This window comes from Dermacentor silvarum, chromosome 10, assembly GCF_013339745.2.
Source record: "Dermacentor silvarum isolate Dsil-2018 chromosome 10, BIME_Dsil_1.4, whole genome shotgun sequence".
Lineage (NCBI taxonomy): Eukaryota > Metazoa > Arthropoda > Arachnida > Ixodida > Ixodidae > Dermacentor > Dermacentor silvarum.
In genome coordinates, this window is record NC_051163.1 from 61,694,571 (window position 1) to 61,716,806 (window position 22,236).

At 49.3% G+C, this 22,236-nt stretch overlaps 1 protein-coding gene across 1 annotated transcript in view; it reads right to left on the reverse strand.

Moving 5' to 3' along the window:
• Positions 1 to 22,236, reverse strand: part of LOC119465794 (caveolin-1-like) — a 94,102-nt gene that overhangs the window by 42,903 nt on the left and 28,963 nt on the right. Inside the window, exon 2 of the mRNA XM_037726246.2 lies at positions 5,071 to 5,588. Within this exon, the coding sequence (XP_037582174.1) occupies positions 5,071 to 5,481 (411 nt within the window). The 5' untranslated portion in view covers positions 5,482 to 5,588. The remainder of the gene's footprint in view (positions 1 to 5,070; positions 5,589 to 22,236) is intronic.

The following is a 22,236-nucleotide window of genomic DNA, read 5'->3' on the forward strand; positions in this document are numbered from 1 at the left end:
CCCGTTGTGTGCGGTTCAAAGGCGTCAATAGAGGGAGCAGAACGGATGGGTTCACAGTTGGCGCCTGCAGGCGTCAAGTTGCGCGGGGGAGGCTGCTTCCGTGCTGGCGAATGAAAACAGATAAGATCAGAACACCAGCGAGGAGCCAGATCGACGATCGGGACAGACGACTACGATCGGGACAGATGACCGTTAGTCTATAGACCATGCCGATGAACTGTTGCGCGCGCCCGAAATAGTCTTTATGTAAAAAAGAAAAACACGGGCACTGTCCGTCTGTGTCTTGTATTTAGCCGATTTGGCCTTTTGCGGTACTGCGTGCCACGATGTCCAGAATGTGTGGGCCGATGACGTGTGCAACACAGTTGGAAATCGGCTTTCATTTTTAAAGCCTGAACGGTATCCTTCGACACCCGGAGAAAGTTCGGCAGGGGCCGTATTATGTATCGGTGCTTTTCATTTTCCGTTCTCTTTTAAATTGGTAGGATTGACTGGCAGGACGCCATGACCACGTTATCGCCGGTGTCAGCCGCTGGTTGCGATAAGTGATAAGAAAAGAACATATTCAGTGGAAAAGTATCACTAAATCGGACGGCTTTAGGACACCGTTTACGTGAACAGGCGTCAAAACCAAAGTGCCGATAAAGCGATAGAAGACAAGGCGAAGCAGAGGAGCCCGTCAAAAACGAGTCATTGAAACGTAAATGTCGGAGGCCAGCTGTTCTCCGGAGCGTTCGTTTCCTCGCGACGACAAGTTCATCGCCTCTGACGGCAACACTGTGACGTCACCGACCAGCAAAACCAACCCCCATCTTTCCAGACACCGCCGCACCGACCGTCACACCCGAAACACATGTTCGACGCGTCACGGTCCAAACTCGGGAGTTATCTCGTGTCCCCCTCCTTCCGGTGTCAACTTCAAGCCGTTCTGCTCCCCGAGTGGGACGTCCCGCGCACCGACTCCGTGCCTTTCACGCAGTTTATCTCGACGAACCCAACACAGCCCGACCTTTCACGACACGTTGCTGCTGCTACATGCGCCGCTAAGCTCGTGGAACACACACACGCCGACTGAAAAGATTGATAGAGCAGACAAGGACCTTCCTCGTCCTCCTCCGACCGCCTACGCGTCCGCGCTGGTAGTTATAAAGGCAGGAGGGGGGGGGGGTCGACCGGCGTTTCCTTTTGTACATCCCAGTTCGTTTCACACATCCCTGCGTCCGAACACGTTCTCGTGCATACGAGATCTCCGCCCGCCATATAACTCCTCTCCTTTTATTTCTCCTCTTTCTTTTCTTCTTCATCTAGCGGCCGCCTCCCCCGTTCGTGCCAAAGCGTCGATGCCGGCCGGCGAATTCAATATGCGCCTAGCGTGCTGGCTTGCTCCTTATACGCGTACAAGCTGAGGAGAGACCCGAGCTGACGCCAACCGCATTGCCCTAAGGCAGTAAGTAGCCCAGGCGCGAGAGTGTCAATTTGCTTTTTTTTTTTTTTTTTTTTTTTCTGATACGAGGCGAATATCTCACGAAGGAGCGACTCTCATGGAGCTTTCAGAAGAGCGTCGAGGAGGTACGAGAGGCTACGGTGAGAGAGAGAGAGAGAGAGAGAGAGAGAGACACGCAACGGGTTCGGCCGTGTCCTGTGAAGGCAGGCGTAACGAAGTCGTGCTGGCGGCGTGATGGGCTGCGGCCGCCGGCTTCGGAGAAAGAGGGCCTCCTCAAGAGTTTGCCGGCCCTGATGTTTGCTGGCTCCCTTGCTCGGGCTGTTAACGTATTACCGCGCACACGCGCTCTGGCCCGGCCGAGAATAAAGGGATTCCCGGCGTGTGGCGAACAAAGGGCCGCGGAATTAACGGCGCTGCCCACCGAGGACCGCCGGTCACGCTGGTTAATTCGACCGTGAGTTCAGTTGCGTGCAGTACGTGTTTGTCTTAGCGCACCGCGCTATAGTAAACTGACAGATAAATGAGCGAGTGGTATTCGTAGCTGATTTATACAGTACGAGGAGACAAGGAAAAAAATGATCATGATATCCCACGTACTGTGGGAATCTCGTAGAGGATTTCAGCGAGGAGAGCGTCTCGTGTAACATTCATCGGCCACAGTTGCGTACCTTGCAGAGCAACGGTAAGTTTTATTCGGGCGCCATATTCTCGAGCGATACGACTTTCAGTGATATGCTATCACTTTGGCGAGAGATTCCGCGAGACTCGGCACCCGGACGCGTTGAAGTATACAGACGGCCGAAAGCGTGTACATGTTATGTACTGTGCGAATATGTATCGTGCATGGCATAGCACCAGAAACGCTGTCGGTCGCATGCCAACTCGTCCTGTGCCCAATCACGCCAAACCTCAGGCCGAAGTGACCCTGTCCTCAACACGACCCGCTTCTACATGGCGAGACTGCCGACGACCACGACACGCCAAATCGCGACACGCCAAACAAAGCCATGAAAGCGTCGTTTTTTTTTTCTTGTCTTTTTTTTTTTTTTTTGGCAGGACTCTCCGCAAAATAAGGATGGAGCTGACAAGACATGCGCAAGTAGGACTCGGAAGCTCCGAAACGCACACATCTAAGTCGCGCGCATGCCCCAGCCTCTGCCATTCCGGAACAGCTTCCCGAAAGGCCAACGCTGCTGCTGATGATGATGATTTAATGGCATCCCCTTTGAAACGGGGCGGTGACAAATAGCCACCTAGCCTGCTTGATTTAATCAGGTATGCTATATATGTGTTTTTATTTAGCACTTTTGTATACATCTCCTTATTTTTTTTTTTCATTCAATATCTACCTCGTACCGCACCTATGCCTGTAAGAGATCAAACCAGGTCGTATCAATCTCTTCCCCGCTTTCTTTTTTTCACCAATACCCTAAACGTCTCTCGCTTATCTCGACTGCTTACCGGTTGATGCTTCCGTCCACTTCCCACCAAGTTGATGCTACCATGTTGATGCTTCCTACCATGGTGATGCTCCCACCACGCGTCTCACGCCTGTGGCGCCCCTATCTCCCGGCGGCCGTCCGTTCAATGCGACCACGACGCGTTGCCTCAACTCTTGACGTTGGAGCACGGCGTCAGTGGCCGCGGATGAACCTTAAGCGCTCGACCGGGCCCACGTCGCCGTCGTTTCTCCAGCGCTGGGCCGCGCGCGGCGTCCGTCCCTGTATATTTCCATCCGCCCACGGCGCTCGACCCAATCGTGACCGGTTTGAGCGAAAAGGGCTGCTATTTTTTCCTGCTTCTCCGCTAGCTGACACTATACTGCGCGGAGTGGCCGCACCAGCAACCTCCCTCATACCCCCCTGCGGTCTCATCTCGACCTGGGCAGCAAGCAGCAGGTCTGTCGCCGCAGGCGTTATATACAACAACACACACACACACGCGCTCTCGCGTGATCTTCGAGCCGCTTGCATGTTTGCGTGTGTGTATATAAGGAGAATTGCGAGGCGCGCCCACCGGCAGAAAACAAGCCTGTGTCTGGGACTTTTTTTTCCTTTCTTCCTTCTTATTTTTGTTTCGCTTGCCATCCATGTATGTAGCGGACAGGCGCTGCCTCGCCCGCCCTTCGTGGGGGTTTTTTGGAACGTAAACAAAGCCGTAAAGAAGCTATATAGAGGCTCGCATCGAGACATCCAGGTCAAATCCTTACTCGCGCGGGATCGCGAAAAAGCCTTTGAGGGGCGGCAGCGAATGAAGTGCAGAGAAATGGCATGAGAAAACATGCGCGCATGTCACGCACAGCACGGCGCGCACGCTTACACTGACCTCGACCAATGAGCAAATAAGAAAAAAAATAATAATTGTACACGTCTTGGTTTATGGGCAGTAAGCTGGTCTCCAAGCTCGTGAAATGTGCGCGTTCGTGCGCGAACACTCAAATAATTGAGATGCGCACAGGTAGCCGGTTTGTAGAGGGGCAACGATATAACCGCGCACCTGAGAAGTAGACGTGCATAAACACTAGCTGCTATATATATATATATATATATATATATATATATATATATATATATATATATATATATAGGTGCGCCCGTGTATATACCTGAACGGGGATGGCGCGGGATGGCTATAACCGTGAGAGACGTGTCCGCCACGATCGCTGTTTGCGTTGAACGCCATACTTGCTGCAAATGTCTCGTAAAACTTTATGCACGGGGCAAAGAAAACAAGAGAAAAGAAAGAAAGACATATAGAAGAACAAATGGCATTTCCTTGAGATAATTGAATCGGGGACCAAGTTCATTAGGCTTGTCGCTGGGAGGATCTGCTTGCCATTCGCCGGCCGCATTCGCTAGTATATAGTCAAACACCACAATCAACCAGCGCCTGCCCTTACGATAAATTCTGGCGTAATAAAGCGTTTTTGTGAACATATATGGGCTCAGGAGAACACGCTTCTCGTTCATTTCCGTCACAGTCGTTTAACGTCGTCTACTATCATCAAGCTTCTCAACACCACTGCCTCTGGCAATTGCCCTCAGTCGAGCACTAACTTCGGAATTTTCGACAAATACCAAGTTCATCAAACGCGACGGCACTGCCCAGAAGTCGTACCGACAGGAGGATATTTCACCTCGAATCTTCGCTTAGGAAGTGAACTTGCAACCTGAGGAACCGGATCATACTAATCACCGAAGTACAGCAAAGGAACAAAGGGAACTCTTGGAGAGACGATTAAAGAAATGCCCCGCTTTCTTAGTAGCTGTCAGCCCCCACTGAATTTCCGATTGAATTCTCTGTATCGTAACGACGTTGCTTAGTAACCGGCACGTTTAGTGATACTATCAGTCATATACTAATCGGCTGGTAAGTTATATGGAACCATACGCGGAACCATTACAGGATAAGTTGAGCACTGGTCAGAAAAGAAAAGAAAAAGCACTTAAGTACACCGATTGTCCTTCCGTTTCCTGCAAAAATAGAGGAGAAAAAGAAAAGAGATCGTCTTCTGCGCAGATTATTAAAATTAGACGGAAATAAATTGAGAAAAAGCGAAAACTGTACAGGTCACGCGACATGACCCAGCAGTCCCACGACCAAAGGGCAAACACATTAACACTCACGTTCACGCTGTCGTTGACGTGCTTCTCGTCCCGGTCCAGCAGGTTGAGACCGATGGTGAGCGTCTCGACGCACGACGGCGAGCGCTTGTGCGACGCCTTCTTCTCCTTCTTCTCCTTCTTGTCCTTGGACTTCTTGTCCTTGCCCTTCTTGTCCTTCTTGGAGGACCCTCCCTCGGCGTCCGACTCGCCGGTCTCCTTGCCGCCGGCGTCCGAGCCGGGCTCGGCCGTGGCCGCGTTCGAGTCCTCGCCCTTGGAGCCCGAGTCGCCTCCCTTGAGCTCGAGCTCGATCTTCTCCTTGGACTCCTCGGCCGCCTTGACGTCGCCGCCGCCCACGTCCTCGAGCAGAGGAAGCGTCGACTCGTTCAGGTTGGCCCGCGAGCCCGACCGGGAGCTCTTGTCTTTGGACTCCATTGAGGTGTTAGGGTTGTTGTGGCTACTGTCGGAGAACACTGGGTCTAGATGTCAGCGAACTTCCTCGGCAATCTCCGGGTTGCACGTGTTCCTGGTGACGGTATCACCTGTGCACAAAAGAAGGCAGCAGAGGTAAAAAATACGGTCTTCATCAACTGCTTTGAACTCTTTCATCTAGTAGCAATAACATTAGTGACAGTAAAGGTATAGCAACAGTAGTAGTAGCAGTAGTAGTTGTTGTTTAATGGTACTGGTAAACAGCTGTTAAAGGGTACTGCAAGCAAACAAAGAAGAGCGCTACATGAAAAGCGACACAGTAACGCGACTTTAACCAATGAACTAGACCAACGCTAGTAGTCTTCGCTCTTGTCTAATCATTTCGTTTCATTTTAATTAGTACGATACATGATTAGCAGGAGCAGATTTAAGTACACGATCAAATGACCCGAAGTAACTACTGCCAGGGGGGAGGGGGGTGTACGTGGTCGTAGGCAATCCTTGTCGCTTCTCGTAGAGACCGTTCCTGTTTGTTCGTTCCTTCGTTTGTTTGATCGCTTTCTTGCTGTTTGCTTGTTTGTACCATTTAACAGCATGGCTTTTCGAAAACTGCGCACCTTCGCCCAGCTTGGCCGGCATACCAAAAAATGTTTACACGCAAGCGTTGTTCGTAAGAACGAGTCCCAGCCTATCCTGACGTCAGACATATTATTAGCGAAGGCGACCGGGAATAAGATGGCGGAACTAATCTCACAAAAGAAACCCTTTTGTATAAACTTGGCCCCTTTACTACTAACCATAACCCATACGGCTTCATGGTTAGCAGGGTTAACCCCTTTAGCCGGGCTCCTCGAGCGGAACACTTGCTCCGAAAAACAACTCTCCAATCCGCGGCTTATCATTGCGCAAAGCATCTTGCAGGGTTCGTTGGGCGCCTTTGGTTCCGAGGTCCGTGCCATATGTAACATTTCTGCGACGTGCTGTTCAAGAGAGCGTAGCGGCAAAAGCGTCGACGCAATTTCGGCGTCTTCGAACCACGTCGCGCTGTCTTTGCGGAGCTCGCTAAAGACGAGGAACTGGAGGGAGCGTTGGAGGAGGGAGGGGGGGGGGTGGAGAAGGGAGGAAGGGAGGCAAACGGAGCGGCCTTGCGACTCGTGCTCATCGGGCGTACATCCGGCGCCTCGGAGGGCGACCACGCAGAGTGCCCGGCGTGCCGGCAGATATACCGCGTTTGCGCGAGCACAGTCCCTGGCGTGTGCGTCTAAGATCTTTAGGTTCTTCATTTCCTTTTCTTTTTCGGCGGAAGGTTACCGTGTTTGTCATCGCAAAAGGCTCTTTGGCGTGTACAGACACGTGTCAACCAAGATGTACGTCATGAACATCATCTTCCGCACGTTGTCTTCGACTTCCCTGGCGAACTTACTTCGGGGACTTCCTCCCTCGCCTGAAGCGCGGGAAGCGATACTCATGAACCCGAACCTGGAGGTTCAACTTCGGGCCATCAAAAGAGTCGAGGAGGTGGCTGTAAGGCATCACCTGGTAGCCCCACCCCTCACTAAGCCAAATTAAGAAAATAAAGTTGTTTCCTCCTCTTCCGAACTTCGTTCCGAAGAACTAAGGAATACCGTCGCCATAGTCTTGGATTTAGGGGTAAAACATAGCCCCATAGGAGTAATCCATCTCCCATTCCCGTGCAAGATATGTTCGTATGAGAAAAAAGCAAGTGCAAATGGCCAGGTCCTATGTAATAGGCAGAACAGGCAAATCTTTTGTCTATTACTGAAACAGGATTTGGCGTTGTGCAGTTTAGGACATTCGCAGGCAGAGATAGGCTGAATCAGGGCCATAGAAGCTGGGGTTCATATCGTGAGGCCGTCTCCGTGAATATATAAACTGCATTATTATTATTCTTGTTCTTGTTCTTCTTATTCTTCTTCTTGTTCTTCTTCTTGTTCTTCTTGTTGTTGTTGTTGTTGTTGTTGTTGTTGTTGTTGTTGTTGTTGTTGTTGTTGTTGTTGTTGTTGTTACTAGTATTAATGATTACATTCTTCCTTCGCTAGGAAAGGATGGCAGTGCCGCTCTCATACGAGCCGATACGGTAAGCGCGGCACATCGCTCGTCTCGTCAACATGAAACGAAGACTATAGTCAACGGACTCCGCACTCACCCACTTGCAATCCCCCCCTTTTAGCGCGGGGCTCTCTCATTAGCGGCGAAGAGCGAGCGCGCGGTTTCGAACACGTACGCGCACGCGCCGCCGCTGATTGGCCCTCCATTACCTCGAGGCGAGAGCAATTAGGATTAATGGGCACGCTTTCATGCGACGCCGCGTGCTATGCGACGTCTGGCGCTGGTCGCGTGCTTTGACGACAGCTAGCGGCGGTAGACGCGAGAGTGCGTCCCTCAGGAAGGGGGGGGGGGGGGGGGGTCATATGAGATTACGAATGGATGGTGCATGTACCAGATGGGCGGCTGTGTGTGTACCGAGTGCCGACGCTGAGATCACCGCTGAGAGCGACCACGAAGCACTCGGGGAACGAAAGCACAAAGCAAGCAAGCAGGGCATGTGTGTTCGCATGTAACGGCTGTTTCAGTTTGAACGACCCATAACGATTGCTACGTGAGTCAACAGACGAATGAAAACGAGGTTGATGTTTCCAGAGCTATATACAAAATGCTCGAAAAAGCGTTCGCTCGCATTGCTTCCTAGACATTAGTAAGATTGGAGGTTGTGTCAGCTGAAAGGATTGCTGCTCTGTATACTGTCCATTGTGTTGTATAATTTAGATGTGGGCGTCCACTGCAATCACGGAGCTGTGCGTGAGAACCGACATGATTCATAGCGTCACAGTCGAAAGTTGCACACGAAGTGCAAATAAATACGGCCGTGTCAATAGAACAGCGTATGTTGCGCCGGTAGAGTATAAAGAGGCAGAGCGTCTACTTCTACTATACAAACAGATGGAGTAGTTGCATCGCGAACATCATTGTCCATCGCTTCTCTCCCCTCTCACTTCAAGTACCACTTCCTCAAGCATGCACTGTATATAGGCCAGTGGCGTGTCTATATCTATATATCTTGTCGCAGTGGCCGTTCGCCCGTGAAGATGTCAACGCCTATCTGATAAAAGTCCCCGAGGCCAGAAGGCATCAAGGTGTGTGGTAGTGGGGTGTTCGGCTTGGGACGTTTCTGCTTCACAAAAACGCGATCGTGGCTTCTCCCACCGGACACAAGCAGCCACAATCGACTGGGTGTTGCGATTAAATTCGCGACACCCTCATGACGTCATCGGCGCCGCGTTTAGCGGGAGAAATTCCGAGACCAGCTGTTCCTTCCCTCTTCCAGGATAATAAAACGTTCTTCTTCGCGGAAGGAACGGAAGAGATGGTTCTGAAAGAGCCATCTACGAGTCGAAACTAATCTAGTGCTTCTCTTGTGTGTTCCATTCAACGAACATGACGTGTTTAATTAAGGCTATATCATCTGCAAAATCGTGGCGAAGTGGGTTCCAAGGTATATATATATATATATATATATATATATATATATATATATATGCGTGTTGTGAAACTTTTGTAAAATCGGTGACGCGTTTTGTTTCGTTCATATGGCGGGTATGCCAAGTCACGGTCAACACAACAACTCGTTAGTAACAGCCCGTGCTCTATTCCACACAACTTGATAGCGATGTGTTTCTTAGTCTGCAAGGTAATCACGTGGTTCGCGCTCAACTTACTGTATAAACGATGCACCGGCTTGTTGTTGTTGTCGCTGTTTAGTGATAATTGAGGAAACGAAAAGGTACAGGCGACACCAGAGCCGCGGCTATCCCAACACACAGTAATATAGCCCAACTTCAAATTTCTACGCTATTCACAGGACACATCTCTACACGCGAGCACCGCAATTAACGCAGTTCTTTCTTCTCCCATTCCACAAACAACAGCCCTGAAAGACACGCGCCGGCTCCATCTTTAACAAGACCTATAATCGCGCCCAACGACGGATCAGACAGAGTACAGGAGAGGGTGACGCACTGTGACGCGTGCCAACGGGTCCTTGAAAGGAGGAAGCCATAAAGTTTGGCGCCCGTACACAACGCGGACGGCGCGGCGCAGCATGCAGTGCGGTGCCCGTTTATGCATACGCATATTCCGGCGCGCGCTGCCAAACTGGCGCCAAGGTCGCCCGAGTCTCAGCGGTGGTCGCTCGCCTCCAGAGAAAGAGGGGGCCATCACGCCGACGACACAATGAGGGTGTCGGCACAGACACAACCGCTACAGTACACGCCCAGGCAAAAGCCGTCCCGCAGCAAACAAAAAAAGAAGAAGAAGAAAAAAGAAAACAGCCCAGGACTGTTTTGTATACGAGAGAGTAAAAATAGGAGAACCCGTCGGGGCTCGATATTTGCTAACCATACCAAGCCTAAAGCAAACCGCATAGGGGGAGAGTTAACTGATCGCTTTATTCAACTGTACGATTAATTGTACATGGGGGCAAAATTTGCCATATACTTCATGTACAAAGAATGGGAAACGAAAGCTGAAGAAAAAGGCAACCTTGCCGCCGGTATGAGCCAAACCCGCAACCGGAGCATGACGCGTGTGGTACTGCCCTAACTGACGTACGGTGGTGGCTCCCACTCCACTGCATATACGTATATGATACTTATACGCGCATATATTTATAACCTATAGTCACGGAAGTGTTAGCCAGCGGAAACTCTCACTTTGTTAGTTGGTTAGTTGGCTTCGTACGGTTGTTCGCTTTGTACGGTTGTTCGCTTTATACGATCCTCAATGCTTCGTCCCGATTCCATATCGGCCACTTGCGAGCGTGTCACTGTCATAGCGCGTTCATTCGCTAAGCCAGGGCAAGCTGGCATGACAAAAGGAACGATGCCTCCCGTCGGTGTTATTTTCACGTCCCGCAGTTCTATAGCTTACATTAAGAGGAGACATGACGATGATGAGGATCTTAAATGCTGTGGCACGTATACCCCCCCCCCCCCCCCCCCTCCCTACGAGGCGTGTTGGCCAAGACTCGGGTGGTTAAAAGAAAAGCTTCAACTTCTTCACCTCAAAGCATATTCGGATCATGGGTTCATTCGTCTCACTCTGCGGGCAGCTACGTTCTATTTCAATATGTATATAAGAGCGAACGTTCCAAGGTGGAGAAGTTTACCGTTACGAGGCATGCTCCGGTTCTGTCCTAAAGCGTGCTTCATCGCAACCAAGGAAGTTTAAAATGTTACTGTTTATGAGTAGCGACATCACGACCTCCCATACCATTGGTCAATACGATCACGTGTCACCATAAAAAAAGTGCACACAAAGGTACACGTCGACCAGTGTCTATAGTGCAAAATTAGCCATCTCAAACCAGCCGAAAGTCAGAGCAAAGAACTTCCTATTTATTCTTCGCTATATATGCTACAGCGTTTTTCAATTCCCCTGGTAAGGCGGCGGCGGGCCGGCTTCACTTTCGGAACGTCATCTTCACTCCACAAGTATTTGTTTTTTTAAAACATCGTGTTGCCGAAAAGCCGTGTTGGCGATTCGTTCCAACACCTGCGAGACCTCGATGTGTGCGGATCACTGCGACATGTGTGCAGACTAGGTTACAAAAGCTGTTAATTTGCCTAGCGTTTAATTCCCTGCACGCGCCCTAAAATTAAGCCTTACTAGATTCCGGAATTGCTGTGTACCCGTTAAAAGCAGTTCTTATGTCTGCCTATACTCGGTAAGTATACAAATACGGGCCTTCACCACAGGACTGCTACACGAGATGTTGATGCACTTTCAAGGTTAACTTTTCACTTGGTCAGTGCGATTACTCGTATTAGTTGGCTTGGTCTTGTGGTGGTTCTTCGCAGTTGTGGTTCCACATACGAGAAATTCAATGTAACATGCACAACACGTCGCCGGTTTGAGTTTGTGCAATTTTCCAACGAAGTGCTCGTCGTTCAGGACTTCCACGACTTTCTGCGTTCGGTCTCCAATCACGAAACTCAAACTACAGAGAGAAAGAGAGAGACTTCAATGAGGGCCATTGATGTTTAGCCTATAGCGAAGTGCCTTACGTGCTACTCCTGATAATGAGGGTGAAAGATGAAATTTAAAAATAAAATTGAAAGGAATCGGAAAGAGCGAAAAGAAAAGGATGAAGACAAGAAACAATAAAAAAAAGGGGGGGCAATAAATTTTAATAAAATGAGAAAGCAATAACACTCATTCATGAAAACAGCCGACTTCGGCAACTTTAATTTCGGGATACTTCATACAATTAAAGTTCGTTCATGAACATCGCTCTGCTTTTCTTTCCTTCTCCTCCCCTTTTCATTAGCTGATCTGGTTAGCAGGCCTTCCTCCTCCTTTTCCGCCAGACTCTTCTTCCCTCTATATCCGCCCGTGTTTTTCCCAACCGTATGACGAATTCCTTTCCGCCGGAGGGTTTCAAATGTTTATTTCTTTTCACGGTATTTATTTACCCCCGAATGGAGCCGCCACGCCTGACCGGAAGTCGGAAAGCGCACGTGTGTTGGTGCAGCCCGATTTTTTTTTCTCTTTTCTCTCTCTTCCCCCCCTCTCTCTCTCTCTCTCTCCTTTTTTTTTTTTTTTTTTTTTTTTTACCAGCGTCTTACAGCGTTGACCAAAAGTGTCTACAGATGGTTCGAACAAACAACTGAGCCTGGGTTTCCCCCCAATAAACGTTTTCTTTTTTTTTTTTTCTATGTGTGGAATGACTTGTGCAGAACATTCACGGAGGCTTGCCCACAAAAAGAGAGAGAGAGAGAGAGTAAAAAAAAACAGAAATCTAATTCTTCTAGTGATCTGGAGGATCAACATGAAAAATCCGGGGTTTTAAGCGCCAAAAGCACAACCTGGTTATGAGGCACGCTATCTATGCGAAATGGATGGTGGTATACGAGCTACAAATATTCAGAAATACCGTTTTTCTTTCTTTTTTTTTTTTTGCGGACCCCGCGCTCCGAAAACGTACGTGATACTGCACACGCGTACCTGTGTTCGTAATATGTCATCGTAAGATATCATCTACTGCTGGCCTGTAACTTCTGCAGGCCAGCCCCTTTCACACTCATATGCATATACTTCGGTCAAGGAGTGATCGCAGCATTTCATGAATAAACATCTCTTGCAATTAAGCCAGCAAGTGAGTGAAACTTTACCGCGGCGCGTACAGCACTATCTTTCAATTCATTCATTCATTCATTCATTCATTCATTCATTGGTTTAATGTTTCACTGCAGTGGCTGTGGAAGTCGCCACAGTGGAAGGCTCGGGAATATATTTTGAGCGTACCTGGACCTTCTTTAACGTATCTATTATATCTAACGTAACATGTCTAATTATACACAAGCGTTTGTACGTTCCGTCCTCATTAAACGCGGCCTCTAACCGCCAGGAATCGCGCCCACGACCTCGTGCATGAGCGATAGATCGCAGACACCAGAGCGAGCCACCAGGGCAGGGCGGCAGGCATTCTCTTCCGGAGAGCTAGCAGGTGACACCCCACTCCCCATTCTCTAACGCTTCTTTTTTTTTTTTCTTTTTTTTTTTGTGCGGTGCCGCCGCACAGCGACTCGTGTCCCCAAACTACAGTGTACTAGAATATTGGGCAGTGTGCTCTCTGCCCTATGCGGCGCACGCTTCCAGCTGAAGCCGCGCATGTCGCCGGAGCCGGAGGCCGCTAGGGGCGCTGGAGCTAGTTCCACCTGAAGACCCGTGCCAGCGTGTGCGCTCCCGTCACTGCCATTCACTTGCTGCAGTCTGCACACGAGGACGCGAATCAACTTGATTTTGATTGTTTTTGTAAAGTGCAACGTTCGTCGACTTGCCTCGGCAACGTCCTCGGACTTCCTTTGTGCTCGTTCTACGGTGCGCTAAGAAACTCCGGCGCAATTACTGTTTTAACACGAAAGTGTTTTATGCCGGGGTCCACCAAGACTTCACTGACGTATTTCCGTCACGGAAATACGTCATAGAACATAATACAAAGAAAGAAACCAGAAGAAAAAGTTCCACAAACATGCAAAATTTGGGAATCGAACCCACGACCTCTCGGTCCGCGACGATAGATCGCCGAGCGTTTAACCCATTGCGCCACAAACGCATCTGCAGAGAGCTACACAGACGCGCCTTATATATCTAACACTCCTCCGTGTACCCGCGCTCTTGCTCGGGGCGGTGCCGCCGCCTACGAGCAGAAAAGAGAAGTACTGCATTATGACACTAACGCGCACCGACAGTGAACGCTTCGGTGGTCTCAGCACAACGACGTCTCGATGCCAGCATTCGAAGGGACGCTGGCATCAAGAAGCACTACCAACGCCACCTAGGTGGTGGCGTTCACCGTACTCAGCACAGCGGAGCTTGGCCTCCGCAATTAGCGCTGAAAATGGTTCTGAAGTTGATCGCGGAGGCTGCAATTACGACGCGCTGTACGCGCTGATTTGACTCGGTGACGATTCAGTTACGTGCTTTGTCTTGCGCGTTGTATTGTGTGTCAGTTACGTGCTTCGTCTTTCGCGTTGTGCTAGCGTGTGCAGCGTAGTGCAGCTTCCATATGCACGACGGTTGCTCATGGTCATCGACGTTGGTAGTCGTGACGGAGGAGACGTGCCACCAGGCGTCAGCGTGGGTGCATCAACGCCTAAGGGCGCTTTAGCCACAAAACACCAATAGACATTATATATCAATGTGCAATAAACATTACACTACTTCTGTGAAGACACGTTTCACTTTCGTGTTCTATACCGATTCCTATATAAGAGGGATCAACCACATTTTTTTTTTTCACCAGGGTGCCGGACAGGCTATAGTCGAGTGAAAGACTCGCCGAAGGCGTCTCTTTTCACCGTCCCACAAGACGAAAAAAGGAGACATCAGTGAGAAAGAAACTTACACCGTGAAGACAAGAAGCTTGATCAGACATTTGCCGTGTGCGAATTGCACTTTGAGCCGCGTTACATAATCAGAGACTTCGTTGACGTCGTTAACGGCAAAGAGTTTTTTTTTTTTTTTTCATTTCGCCGTACTGCATATTCTTAGGCATGCTCTAAAAGTGCTTTGTATCTAGTGTGTGCTCTTTGAGAAAAAAATGGTTTGTTTTATTTTGTAAACATTGTTATTGTTGTACGTAAAAAGAAATATTTTCCACATGCACTAGCAGGGAGATTTGTAATATTTTTGGAATCTGTGCAGTACTTTGAGTATTCTTATTTGGTTGTGCTGATTTTGCTTATTTTTCACTGCTGCAACAATAGTGTACATCGCTTTTGTTTCGATGCTGTTCCTAATAAATTTGCACGAACTTGAAAGTGCATTCGAAAACAAAAGCAATTTTATGCGCTCAAAGAGCAATGCCGCCTGCCCGCTGAAATCATTGCTCGAATTCAATTACAATTATACAATTAGAAATAAGCTTGTTTGATATTTTAAGGAACATAATTTTTGCATAAATATATGCGCCGTGTTTTTCTTTCCGGAGATGTGTACCCACACGTCGTGTATATGCATTTATGATGCAAGAAAACTGCCCGCAACTTGACCAAGTGCGGTCAGCTTGGGCAGCAGTCCACTGCTAATGAGAGCGGCGCGAGCTCGACACTGGCCTTAGTGGACCGCAGTGGACGATTACACGGTGATAACGACTGTTTACTTCAGCGTCACTACTACGTGACAATATATATATATATATATATATATATATATATATATATATATATATATTGTCACGTAGTAGTGACGCTGAAGTAAACAGTCGTAAAACTGTGTATGACGAAAGTGATTCTTTATTGGGCGAACCTGTGCCCACAAAAGCAAGCTACACTCGAAGCACAACGAAAGCGGCGAACACAGTCGGCGATCGTCGAAAATCTGCTCAGCGGCGAAACGCGTCGGCTTTTATACATGAGTCATCGAACGTTCCAGATTATTCCCTGGTGCCTGCGTGTCTTCCAGAAAGTTCTAGACAATTCGCGTCGGTCATACAATCAGATAACATTGCGTCGGTGAAAACAGGCAACGGAAAGAAGCATCGATAACGTTCTAGAAACTTCCGGTACAGGCGAGCAATAACCATTTGTTAGCCTATGGAAAGCGGCCACCGGTGAAAGATAAACATGTATACGTGTCAATATATATGACGAATCATCGTGCTCATATATATAAAACGAATCATCGTGCTCACATTATCGTCACAGTAACTGCTACAAACTACCGCAAGCTGCCCACTGCGGTGGCGAACCAGCGCCCAAATTCATGCACTCGCGAGGCTATCGATAACGCCGCCCGAGCCGTCGCAGTCACAATGGTAAACTTTATATATAGCACAAAATGCGAATTTATGCCTTTCAGGTAATACGGATAGCAAGAACTCCTTTAGATTTACGCTATGCAGTGAAATAACCCGCATAGCGTAGGCGCAAGACTGCAAAACGTTTCAGGTGAGAATGTTTGAAGCGCCATCTCTCGGAGGCGACATCAAGGACCTCAAGGGGAGCCGTCATCTGAGCCCACTACCCCTATTCTAGAACACTATACCCCAAACAAAACGCGACCGCGTCGCACGTGACAACGTCGCCGGAGGGAGCGGACAACCCGCATCAGCAACCACCCCTGTTGCCTCGATATGCCCGACCAAGGCCAGCTGTTGCTTGTTGCCGCTCAGAGGGAACCGCCTTGCGGTCGGGTCCCAGCTGTGTGTTGGCGGTGCAGCAAAGCTGCGTCGCAAAACACGCACGCGGATGGGGGGGGGTCTCCGGAATGGAATCCCAAGCAACGGAAACCGCCGGCCCCGCCCGCAAAGTTGCTGGACGGGCAAAACGGACGGCACGACTTCGCAAGCGAAAGAGGAGGAGGAAGGCACGCCTGATGAAGAGTCGCACGCATGCAGCTGGCTTGATCCTATAGCGCCAGTGGTGCTATAGCCCCACTGGCGCTTCTTCTCTCCTTCTTCCCTTCTTCTATCCCTTCTCTCCCACTCCCTATAGCTCGTTTCTTACTTTTTTATATATAGTTTACAGTTGTTTTCACGCACGCACGCACTCCAGCTGCGAAACGGCGTGTCCCCTGTTGACAAAATGATACGACCTCGGCCCCAGCCGGAACGCGGCTCCTCTTTGGGAAGATACTGGGCCGGCGATGCGGAGGGCTAATTGCCAGAAAGGAGAGAGAAGTGAAAGAAAGAAAGAAAGAAAGAAAGAAAGAAAGAAAGAAAGAAAGAAAGAAAGAAAGAAAAAAGTGCATCGTCTGTTAACATTTAGCGTTCTTGAAAAAGAAAAATAATATAGTCTGCACGCTGAAGTTTCAAGGGGCGCCTTGTAGTAGCCTTTCTTGCAAAGTGCAATTTCTCTGCCTCCGAGGCCTTCAAGTCTCTCCCGCTTCGTTGCAACACTGCCGATACGGTTGAACGCCTGCGTAAATTTAGAGATCTCGGTAAAACACGTTGCTGGGTTAGTCGCCCCCTTTTGTCTTGCTACGCCACAATTCTGATAAAGAAATTACAGTTGCTATGCGGACGGGGGCTGTATCAATACGCTATCCACGATGTAACTCGATGATAATCCGCTGTAAGTGGATAAGAATCCAATCGGAACCTAAGAGCATTCAACAAAAGATCGTCACGATCTACTCAAAGCCAAAATAAGAGATTGGAAGCAATCGCACCGCAGCTCGAAGCAAAAGTCCTCTTAGATTGAAGGAAGCGCTGTTTGAAAGTCGGTGCGAGAAACAGAGTATAAGGGCCGCTAACGTTCCTTTATTTATTCTCTTTTCCTTACAGAACGAGAACGTACGCAATAATCATCATTACAAATCACTTAGCGCCACAAATTGTGCCGAAAATTACAGAAACCACCACGTAGAAAGGCACGCGAAGGGTCGCGCAAAAAAATAAAGAAAAAAAAAAAACACCAGAACGGCACATCTTGGCATTTCGCTTCCTTATACCACTCGCCCCAGCTGAAGAGAATTCTTCGTTCACTCCGATCGCGAAAGGGTGCAATCAGCCGAAGGGCTCGAGCACTTTCGCGTTCGTCCTGCCTATGCTCGCGGAGATCTAAGCTTGCGATAGTACCGTACAGAGGTTGCGCTTCACCGCAAATCACACGTCGAGTCGATCCCGGGGTATACGTCGCGTTGTACCCCCTTCGCCCCCCGAACGTTTTAGGCAAGATGGGAGGACGCGAGCGACGATTCGAGGCATGGGGAAAGGAGGTAGAGGGGGGGGGGGGAGGGGATGTTGCGCGGACATTCCGTCTGCCACCCCCGCAGCCTGATATCAGCTACACACGCGACCCGGTGGTGCAGGGCCACACCCTGAGTTGGGACACGACTCCCAAACACGATTCGAAGGGGCGAAGAAACATCTGCGTGTTGCATCGAATTTCCTAGCGCGAGAAAAAAAAAATGCTCTCGCGTGGTATGGAGGATGCGATCGCGGTGAGGAGGAGAGAATGTCGTAAACGGAGGAATTAGCTCGAAACGGGGGGGGGCGGTGTCGCCGGGTGTCGCCGACCTCTGGCGAAATAAAACTTCCGGGTCGCGAGAAGTGCTTGCTTATTTGATTGACTAATTCCCTTCATTAACGCGGATGGGTCTACGGCTTCAGAAAAGTGCGTGTAACAGATATGCCACGAAATAACAAACGCATATGTTTAAAGTGTTTCAGGTGGGAAACACTCTAAACCAAGAAAGTGGATGGGAGAACGGCACCGCGGTAGCTCAATTGGTAAGAGCTATCGCACGCGCAATGCGAAGACGTGGGATCGTTCCCCACCTGCGGCAAGTTGTTTTTTTTCTTCCATTTTCATTTCGATTATTCTATAATTTCTTTAATTGGATTAGTAAGCAAAAGTAATTTCCCCTATGTTGTCCTTGGTGTCTTTGTTTGTTGGCTAATTCTTACGATCAGATGCGACAGAAGTTAAACAAACGAAAAATACTGCCGCGAAATAATTTGTCGCTTCGACGACATTTGTGTTTCAGCCCTCGCGTGAGCTTAAAGCGCGGACACCACGACTGGGCTGGCGCTGCTGTCTGCAGACTGATGGTGGCAGCTGATTTGGTTTATCTGCGCGCCCATGTGTCCACATGTGAGAATGTTTAAATGAAGACAGCCACGGCGGTATGCTTGTCACGCGGTTCAGCTAAACGAGAGAGAAAAAAGTAAAGAGAGAAAGCAGGGATGTTAACCATAAACGTATATTTGCGTTGGAAGAAAGGAAAAGGGGAGTTGAAAGAAGTGGGAGAGGATAACGGTGAATGCGCGCACATGCCCGGACGGAACCACGCAGCCAAGTCACATAAGAGTGGCCTTTATTTATTTTTTATTTTTGGTATCATAGAAGAGTAATCTACTAATATTTGTTCTCTCTTTAGTGACCCTTTCAACACAGCAATAATGTATTTTTTTTTCTGGGCTTTCCCTTCGCGCGGCTCAAATAAGAATCGCAACTCGCAACTGCGCAGTTTTTCCCCGCCGCTTGTAACACACACAAAAACCGCCACATGGCGAACCCGCGGAATCAGCAACACCGACAGCGCCGATGGTGACAAATGCCAGCCGCGAGCGTAAAAAGGGCTTGCGGCAATACCCCCCCACCGAGCGTACAAAACACGCGAGAACGCGAAGTGGGGGGTGCGAACGCCAAATGTTTTCGCTCGACGCATTCCGGGGATTCCGCCGCATACAGTCATTAAAGAGACGGATGAAACATGACGGGAGCGTATCTGTCTCTCGTTTTCCGAGGAGGCATGTGTGTGCACGAGCTCATGTCGCGCGAGCAACAACCACACAAGCCCCAGTCGTGCGCTCGCTCGAGAACTCTCAAGTTAGGAGTGATGGGGTCCCGGATGTTTTTGCTTTTCCGGCAACACCTACTTAGGACCGCTAAGCTGAAGCCGCGCGGTGCAATAAAAAAAACTGTATACAGCCGGGATTGGCGTTATAACGTTCTTATAACCCCATTGATCGACAATCCTTGACAGACCACACCGAGGTATAATTGGCTAGGTTGATTATCAAGCAAACGAGGAAAAGAGTGAATGCAGAGAGAGGTGCAGGCTTGAATGATATGGCTACGGGCCGAAAATGCGCCGCAGTTCAAAGCTCGCGTCCCTCTGCAAGTGTAGTGTCACCTTCAAAGACTGTCTCTCTCACAGTGGATATGTCGCAGTTGCCGCCTTTTGAAAACGCGAAGCCTTTCTTGGAACTCGTCTCTTGGTTTGCGTGATTCTTAGTGATGCATTACCCTCAGTACCGATGATGTCGGGTTCGGGAGCTTCCCTTTGAAGTCATTTGTACTTTACTATAGAAGGATTCAAATGTTAATAGGTAATGCGCTGACAACAAGCTATGATAGATGAACCATTGCCAACACTGTATATAGGCGTTCTCCGTTCCTCCAAATTTCTGAAGAAATAAGGCCCCAAGACCGCACACGGCGGTGCCGGCATACGAAAAAGATGGGAAAGTTAAACCCTGTTCCAATTACCGGCATTTGTTAAACCAAATTTTTCGTATGTTCGCTCCGCCATGCAACGCGGTCCCTCTTCGACCACGGGGACCGTGTTGCAGCTCGTATTGAACGCGACTCGTACTGTATGCGTTCAAGCTTCTATAGCCTGTATACTGCACGGTTCTAAAGACGCAGGGTGTGCAAACTCGGCGTTGTGAGCACACCGTGGGTGGGAGTTCGCATGTTCGGCCGCAATGCCTCGAGGAAATGATTCACGCAGGGGCATCCGTATCACGTCAAGCGCGACCGCCTGCAGAGAATTCCTCGTGTTTATCTTTCTCTCTCTCTCTCTCTCTCGATGCCATGCTTCCTGCGAGGCGAAGGAATCCGTGTTGCAAGCGAGCCGTGTTTGGCAAGCCAGTGCAAGAAAACCACAGTTGTCTTATCCGCGCGCGACTTATCCCTTCGCGTTATCGCGTTATCCCTCTGCCGCATTCGCGAGAGAGATATGAACGGGCACACGAATGCCATTCTGTTATCGCATTGGTACCCTGTTTATCAGCAGCAGCAGCCTGTTATCAAAGCTGTCAGTCATACTCTTGAACAAAGTTTCATCTCCACATAGAGAGGCACAGGCACTATCGTGCTGAATATGAGATACAATAACTCGCGAGTGCACTGCCACGCTTTCGAGTTGTATAACTGATTCTGAGCGCGATAGTTTTTCTTATCGCGTTAGATTTCTGCGGCCTTCGTCAGCGACTATTACAGAAACATGACGACGCTGAACACTCCCCATCTCCAAATAGCCGTTGGCTCGTACCTAAGATACTGCAGGCTTGCAAACAGCGATTCCTAAATCTGGCTTTCGAATAGATTGTGTGAAGGACATCAGCTTGCGTGACTCGATCGGTATAATGTGGCGATTCCTTTCGCGCGATTCTATTCCTTTCTTATCACTTACCGCTCACGACCGGTCGATCCTGGTGATAACGCAGGCGCAGCGCCGTTCTGACCACTGACGAAGCGAGTGAAGGAATAGATTTTCGGAATATATAATCGCTACGTTATCCCGGTCCATCTCTACGTCACTTCTCCTTGCCGTGTGCGCCGACAAGCTGGAGTTTTCTCTCATGTCCACCGAAGGTGGGGCTCATCGTTAGCCTTCTCCGCACGCGCGCAAGTGACACGGTGAAGCTACCTTTACAGTACTCGAACACCAAATCGCTTTTTATTCTTTTTCTTCTTCTTCCTTTCTTTCTTTCTTTTTGCATACAGCATATATCTTGCCTTCGAGAACAGCTTGCTTCCTTGACAATTTGACACTCCTTGCGTTAGAGTGCGCTTTCTCTTATGGCGATTTGCGACTTCGTCCCTTCCCGCAAACGTACCTCCTCGACTCTCCTCTTAAAGCTTCTTCTTATTCAGACTTTTCGAAGTATGAAATAGCAGCAGTTTAAAATGGCAACGAATTCTTAAGCAAATAAAACCATCCAGACAGCCGCACTACAGAACGCACAAGGTATGAGGATACGCGAGAACACACTTGTCGTGCGCGTGCGCGCGAATTTAAATAGTTAACAAGCTAACACGTTCTCGAGCCACGTCTTGAGAAACTCCGCGCCGGAGCAAAATGGGCGACTTATCCTAAATAACGTGATACCCTTCGGGACAGAAATGAGGACGCACGTATAACTACACCAGAGACAACTAACCTCGCTTCATGTATATAGAGCACCTCCTTCTCGAAGAGCGTCGTCATTTCGGCATCTCAAAATCAGAGGTGGCAGAGACGTTCAGTCTTGCCAGGGCATCGGTTAGCGCTTAACTCGACTACACAGCTAAGCTAACGCGGTTCCCACGCAAGGAGAGCTACGAGCTCACACGTTTGTGACTTCCAGTACTGGAATCACAGTAAACGATCCCGCGGGGCCGAGAAGAGCAACCATCCGAGACGATGGCTCCCACCTCTTCCTCCCGATGATATATATGTAACGTTCACACGAAAAGCTTATCGACGCGTCAGAGACGCATCGTGCCGTCAAGCCCGTTCGACCATCGCTGGAAGGAACGACTAATCGTATAGCAACACGTTAGCCGCCGTATAACTACACAGGCTCCGCCCAGTTAGACGCCTCGATCGATAACAACGCTCACGCAGAGGCCCGTCCAAGCGAGAAGTCCCGTATTCTTTACTAGCATGTCCACGGTGTTCCCAAAAATAAAGCAGAAGCGTACGTTAGACGGAATGTCGGCAAGGCCGCAGCCCGAGGCG